At 42.1% G+C, this 7,638-nt stretch overlaps 1 protein-coding gene across 1 annotated transcript in view; it reads right to left on the reverse strand.

Annotated features, from left to right (window-relative positions):
- Positions 1-6,158, reverse strand: part of LOC107296238 (antihemorrhagic factor HSF-like) — a 24,750-nt gene extending 18,592 nt beyond the window's left edge. Inside the window, exons 1-3 of the mRNA XM_015825587.1 lie at positions 5,952-6,158; positions 1,088-1,198; positions 1-59 (exon numbers count right to left, since the gene is read on the reverse strand). Of these exons, the coding sequence (XP_015681073.1) occupies positions 1-59; positions 1,088-1,198; positions 5,952-6,158 (377 nt within the window). The remainder of the gene's footprint in view (positions 60-1,087; positions 1,199-5,951) is intronic.
- Between the last annotated feature and the right edge of the window lie 1,480 nt (positions 6,159-7,638).

Here is a 7,638-nt window from a genome sequence, read left to right on the forward strand (position 1 = left end):
TCTTCTTTGAAAGTCTTAACATTAAACATTATCTTGGCATCACAGACCATTTCAACATCCTGGAAATACAAGAGCAGCAAATGAAACATGTTAAATTTTAACTTAACATAATTTATCTAACCATTTCAGATTGGTCTTTTAAAACTGGTGCTTCCGGGCAATTTTAGCATTAGTAGGATTTATTTATGTCCATTACAACGTATCTCATGTTTTTAGGAGATAGGAGATTATTAAAATGAGCACTGTGCACTAGTGACTTGGGTAGACTAATTTGTGAGGCAGCCATCATTAGGGTAGCAAATGCACTGTGGTGGAATGTTGTCTGAATTCCCAGGAGGGAGGGGTTGCATTCCAGAGGAGCAAGAGACAGCAAAGTTTACATAGTTTGGTTGGGAAGAAGAGGATCAAAACAGCTCCTCCCTAGAAGTTCTGGGTGTAAATTTAAGGACACACACAGTTTGCTTTAGTTTGGCATGATTTCTGTCTATAGGTAAGGAACAATAAGGGGAAATTGCTTTGCTGTAACTGAGCAGGTCTTTCTTGGTTTTCAGCCTGACATGCCTACTTCCTTCAAAACCATCTTATTGGTCTCTTTGGAGAAACATTTCCACATGTTGTAATATGAGGACTCTACTTGGCCAGTTCACTATTGACAAAAATTGGGCAGTAACCTCTAAACCTGGGACGACCAACCTTGGACATAGCTGGCTGGGGAATTCTGGGAGTTGAAGTCCACAGCTCTTAAAGTTGCTAAGGTTGGATCTCTCATCTTTTAAACAGAGGAGCAATAAGGCACTTTTCATGGATTCCGGGATGGGAACAAATCAGCTTGGGACATCACGGGATGAACGTGAAAGAAGAATTGACTTCTTAATTCCTGACTAATTCATTGCTCAGAGTTGAAATGAAATCCGGCTATGAAATGTGAACTCAAAATGAATGCCCATGGAACGTTAGCAACCCCTGAGGTTTCATTAATCCTTTGTACACCAATATATCAGAAATTCAATTTACTCTTAGTGCAGTGGTAAGAAGCCACCTGTCCTCCCACGAAATTTTACATTTTCAACAACCCTCAGACACTTACATGGTAATGCTGTGGCCTTACAGTACAATTCTCGACAGGAGTGGGATCCAACACATGACATTCTGTGTCCAGAAGATTTAATTTAAGGAAGACTGCCACCAAATCGCCATTCTAAAAGAAAAAAATATAATGAGAATGACTTTTCTCACTGCATTTTTCTGTCTCTGTTGCATCAGCTGTCCTTGGAAATGTTTGAATTGACACCTAAGTTAAAGACCTCATCCTGGTGTGCTTCTCAGTTATGAACTGCTTTAAAGAAAATACACCCAACAGGAAATTTCAATGCTGTCTTAAGTTAGACACAGTTCCTTTGGATGTTGCAAGGCAGACAAAACTGACATTTCCTGACGTGAACATCTGATCTGCTCTGCCTGTGATATGAGGTTTTGTTGCAGACCTCAGTTAATTTCCCAGTTGTTGGTTTTGGCGAGGTGTGGGTAGAAAAAATTGCCTCTTTCTGACATTGCATTGTTCACGTATGTGCATATTGTCTATTCAACCACCAGCATTTTGGCTCCGAAAAATGGCATCAGGTAGTCCTGGCCGGTCTACCTACAAATACGTAGGAACATCTTCACCCAAGATGGANTTGGTTTTCAGCCTGACATGCCTACTTCCTTCAAAACCATCTTATTGGTCTCTTTGGAGAAACATTTCCACATGTTGTAATATGAGAACTTCTACTTGGCCAGTTCAATATTGACAAAAATTGGGCAGTAACCTATAAACCTGGGACGACCAACCTTGGACATAGCTGGCTGGGGAATTCTGGGAGTTGAAGTCCACAGGTCTTAAAGTTGCTAAGGTTGGATCTCTCATCTTTTAAACAGAGGAGCCATAAGACACTTTTCATGGATTCTGGGATGGGAACAAGTCAGCTTGGGACATCACGGGATGAACGTGAAAGAAGAATTGACTTCTTAATTCCTGACTAATTCATTGCTCAGAGTTGAAATGAAATCCGGCTATGAAATGTGAACTCAAAATGAATGCCCATGGAACATTAGCGACCCCTGAGGTTTCATTAATCCTTTGTACACCAATATATCAGAAATTCAATTTACTCTTAGTGCAGTGGTAAGAAGCCACCTGTCCTCCCACAAAATTTTACATTTTCAACAACCCTCAGACACTTACATGGTAATGCGGTGGCCTTACAGTACAATTCTCGACAGGAGTGGGATCCAACACGTGACATTCTGTCTCCAGAAGTTTTAATTCAAGGAGGACCATTTTCCCATGTGGTCTCTAAAAGAAAAAATTAGGATGAGAATGACTTTTCTCACTGCATTTTTCTGTCTCTGTTGCATCAGCTGTCCTTGGAAATGTTTGAATTGACACCTAAGTTAAAGACTTCATCCTGGTGTGCTTCTCAGTTATGAACTGCTTTGAAGAAAATACACCCAGCAGGAAATTTCAATGCTGCCTTAAGTTAGACACAGTTCCTTTGGATGTTACAAGGCAGACAAAACTGACATTTCCTGACATCTGATCTGTTCTGCCTGTGATATTAGATTTTCTTGCAGACCTCAGTTAATTTCCCAGTTGTTGGTTTTGGCCAGGTCTGGGTGGAAGAAAGTGCCTCTTTCTGACATTGCATGGTTCACGTATGTGCATATTGTCTATTTAACCAACAGCATTTTGGGTCCGAAAAATGGCATCAGGTCGTCCTGGCCGGTCTATCTACAGATACGTAGGACAACTGTTTGCGACAGGGGTCTAATGAAGATTGGATGGTTGGGAGAGAGCTAACATTTTTCTCAGTTGGGGTGTTCACACAACGCTTAACCCAGTTGCAGAATTAACCATTTCCTGGATTTCCATTACACACCATACCATTAAATAAAGGGGCTGGGCTGACACACCAAATTTATCCAGTGCTCATACCAAATTCTGCATAACCAAAAGAAATCACAAAAACCTTCTCTGAGCTGGTTAAACATGTTGTCTGTATGGTGCAGATTACAAGCTGACCATCCTCTCTTTCTAAGGACCTGACAGCTGAAAAAGCAGCAGTCAGAAGTATAAGCATTGATTGGGATGGGGGGCATTGTGTGTCACTATCAGCAAAATGGTGGAAGGAGCAACAGAACGCAAACTCTGGCTCTTTTGTGATGCATTGCGTGTCTAGGAAAAGGATGTGGCTTACATTGTAACTCTCCATCCAGAATATGAATAGTGCCAGAGCTATTTATTATAAAGACGTGGGAACTTGTAAGACTGTCAAAAAGGAATTTGTTGGTCCTAGCTCAACATAAGGATCCAGTTCCCTGCCAATCCTGGACCAGGCACCCCATTCTCGGCTGCTGAAGGAACAATAGAATCAACAAAATATAATCAGTGGATGACTCTGTTGAAGAAACAACTGGATGGTCATGTCATGTCTGTACCAGCCCTGGCCTAAGACATGTTTTTCAAGTGGAAATCTAAAAATATTTCCTTTTAAATAACCAAAATAGAAAATTGGAGCCTTAGCAGGACATCCAGTTGCTGAGAAAAACATGCTGCTGATCTCACTAAAAATTAGAGAGGGAAGAATAAGAAAGAAGGGGATTGTACAAAAGGAATGGCTGGAGAAAAAAGTTGGACAGAGGAGTTCAGTGTACAGAACAGTTGTCAGTTCCCGGTAGGGGAAGGAGAAGAAAAAAATTGTGGAATCCTTGGGGCTCTCTGAGCTTGGTGGTTTCCTTGCAGACATTTCATTACCTGAACAAAGATAATGACCTAGGTAAGTTCATCAGTGCACCAAGGATTTCAGAGTTGAATGCTGATCTACCTGTATTCTCTTCTGCTAGAAAAAAAAGTCCAGAGATAACTTCCCTGAAATGAGGGAAGTGAAGAGCCAGAGAAGGAACATCTTCACCCAAGATGGAGGAGACCAGCTGGCTGCCAGATAGTACCCTCATGCAGTACCCAAGAGGGTATGGAGGAGATGGTTGGTCATTGGAAAATCCTTAGTCTTTGGGGAAGGATGGGGCAAAAGGCCCTGAGAAAGGTTCTCCCCCAGTAGAGAAGCAGTAGATGTTCAGCTGAGCAGATCCAGGAGAAAGTCAAACTGTGCTGAGTGCACTACTGTTAAAATCCAGCCCATTCCTTTCTTTTCACTCTCCCTGGACAAGCTCAGAAGTGAGTGAAGGAGACAGAGTGAAAGGAGGAGGAACTAAAGAGGAAGAGGAAAACCTGCCACCAGGTGAACACTGAGATTGCATTGTATGCTCTAGTTGTAATTCCAAAAGTGCTTTCCCAAAAGGCAACTGGACTGTCTTGGGTTTTTTTTTCCCTTGAAAACGTTTCACTTCTGATCCAAGAAGCTGAAGAAGCTTCTTGGATAAATAGTGAAACGTTTTCAAGGAGAAGAAAACCCAAGAAAGTCCAGTTGCTTTTTTAAAAAGGACCTTTGGGACAACACTGACCTGGATGATTGAGAATCTCCATAGACATCATTTCAGTTGTAAATAACTTTAAATAGTCTTGTTTTCTGCTGCCAATCTGCTGTCTTGTTTTCTATGCCAATCGCCATCCTTGTAAAGCAAAATACATCTCTAGTTCAAGGGGGACTCCTTCACACTGGGACAGTGGAGAAGACAGAGCTTCCTCTTTCTCCAAAGCACCAGAGGGCAGGACGAGAAACAATGTTTGGAAGCTGATCAAAGAGAGAAGCAACCTGGAATTAAGGAGAAACTTCCTGACAGTGAGCACAATTAACCAGTGGAACAGCTTGCCTTCAGAAATCGTGGGCGCTCCATCACTGGAGATTTTGAAGAAGAGGCTAGACAGTCACTTGTCTGAGATGATATAGGTTCTCCTGCTTGAGCAGGGGGCTGGACTAGAAGACCTCCAAGGTCCCTTCCAGCTCTGTTCTATTCTATTCTATTCTATTCTATTCTATTCTATTCTATTCTATTCTATTCTAATGACTCTGGCAACTCAGAATAGAATAGAAACATAGCTAAAAAAAGATTAAAAATCTTCTATTTGTCTTTTGCTAGATTTACAGGTAGTCCAACCATTTGTTTAGTGACCATTCAAGTTACAGCATTGAAAAAAGTGACTTACAGCTATTTTTCACAGTTATGATTGTTGCAATTCCATGTGGTCAAGTGATCAATATTCAGATGCTTCGCATGGTTCACATTTCTGACAGTTGCAATGTACTAGGGTCATGTGATCATCTTTTGTGACCTTCTGACAAGGAAAATCAGATTCATTTAGCAACCGTGTTACTAACTTAACAACTGCAATGATTCACTTAGCAGCTGTGACAACACAGGTCCATAAAAGGGGTCAAAACTCACCTAACAATTGTCTTGCTTAGCAGTTGAGTAAATTTTATGGTCAATTGTGGTCATAAATCAAGGATTATCCGTATTATAACTAATTTTAGCATCTGCCTCCTTCAGAATCCTAACCTCAGGTTCGCAAAACCCAGTTCCTGTGTTCCCTGAAGAATTGATGTCCAAACCAAAGAGCTTTTGTGTGAGTTTCCCTTTCTTCTAGTTTTGTGTCCCTTGGGACTTTAAGAGTCCACAACTGTATTGTGGAGAGATTAAAAAAGAAAGAAACTATGAAGATGCAGGATGAATGTTGATGGGGAGAGAAGGGGTGTTGAGTTGAGAACTGAAGGACAAGGCAGTGGTGCATAAAATTGCAAATAAATGGTTTGGTGGAGACTAACAGCCTTCCAAGCCTTCCAATGAAATGGAAGTTATGAGATTACAGAACATTGACTAGGAAGAGGCCTTGGATTGCCCAAATTTCAGCAGGAAGGCTACAGAAATTGTCTGGCGTAACATCAGAAAAGACCACCTAGCTGTTATTTACTTAGTAAATGAAACTAGGACAATTTTCCTCCCACTGTACTTACCCGGGGAAGGACAAAGATCTCCTTGATTACATTGACGGCGTATTTGTATCCATGTAGATTATGCTTGTTGATGTAGTTCACAGCCAGATCTGCCCATTTTTCAGCATCTTCGCCGTTGCAATCTACCGGTACATGCGATGGCAGGTGATGGCTAAACGTACATCCTATAATCTGACCCAGGAGCAGGAGAGCTACCAGGGAATTCATGGCTGGGTTCAGAGATAATGTACCAGGCGCTAGTTGGAAGGAAGGAAGACTCCAGAGAACCTAACTTCAGGTGCTCCTTTTTATGGAGTGTTTCTGTTCGCTGTCCCCCACCACCTGCCAGTTGCAATTTGCTTACCTGGGAAGATGCAATATTTGCAGAAGGTCCTGCAAACAAGAGGAAAGAAAAGAATAAATATGGGGACATCTAGTCAAAGTTTGACTAAATGAGGGGGGAAATGCCGATTGTGCGAAAAGAGAAAACCAACTCTCCAAGTCACTCAGTCATATTAATCCCAGGATACTGCTGCAGTAAAGAGTATTTTAAGAATACAAAATTATATAGCAGCTATGCACAAAGATAGTGTGAGTTATACATATGGAAGACTTTCTGTCAAATCTCAGCTCCATTATTGACCTAACTAATAGAGATTAAGTGCCGTCCTATTGACGTTGACTCTTAGCAACCACTGAGATCTTTTCTAGGATGACCTGTCCCCAGTTTTTTCCTGGAGGCCATCCAACCTGGCAACCACTGCAGTTATAATCAAGTCCATTCACTTTGCTGCTGGCCATCCTCTTTATTCCTTCCACCTTTTTCAGCATTATGGATCCATTTGTTTGTTTCCTTGGCTACTCATAGTATTCTCTAGAGCAGGAGTGTTCAACTTTGGCAACTTTAAGACTTGTGGACTTCAGTTCCCAGAATTCCTCAGCCAGCATGACTGACTGATAAATTCTGGGAGTTGAAGTCCACAAGTCTTAGTCTTCTCCAACTCCAGAGTTTAAATCAGTGGTTCTCAACCTTTTTAATGCCGCGACCCCAACCGGTTGTAAGTCGAGGACTAAACCGGTCATAAGTCGAGGACTAAACTGGTCGTAAGTCAAGGACTAAACCGGTCGTAAGTCGAGGACTGCCCAACCGGTCGTAAGTCGACTTTCCCTGCCCGGGAGCGCCGCGCATGCGTGGTTCCGCCCCCTGTGCCGGCTGAGGCGTAGCTGGCAAGCAGCAGAGATGGAGCAGGCCGACCACCAGCTAGCCCAGCCCAAGGGAGGTAAGGCACCCGCCAGAAAAGGGGAAAAAAAAATGGTGGACAAAAAAAATGGCGGACAGCCTTGCTTGGCAACCCCCGTGAAATGGTCGATCGACCCCAAATGGGGTCCCGACCCACAGGTTGAGAACCACTGGTTTAAATGCACCAGTATTCTTTCTACCATGTGAAGTTGAAAGTTGGGAGACTGTAGAAATAACCCCAATTAATATATTAAAAACAAATTTAAAATTAGTGACCAAGTTAAGAGGTTGTATTGTAGATTCCAGACAAGTAAGAGGAAGAGGCTTAGGTCACCATTGTGTGATGAGTTTGTGCTTATTCTGCAAAAATGTGCAGCACTAGAAAGAAAGCTCAAGCCACAACACTCATAGTTCTCCTAGAACAGTGTTTCTCAACCTTGACAATTTTAAGGCATGTGGACTTCAACT

The sequence above is a fragment of the Protobothrops mucrosquamatus genome, unplaced genomic scaffold, assembly GCF_001527695.2.
Source record: "Protobothrops mucrosquamatus isolate PMUCROS unplaced genomic scaffold, P.Mucros_1.0 scaffold2700, whole genome shotgun sequence".
Taxonomy (NCBI): Eukaryota; Metazoa; Chordata; class Lepidosauria; order Squamata; family Viperidae; genus Protobothrops; species Protobothrops mucrosquamatus.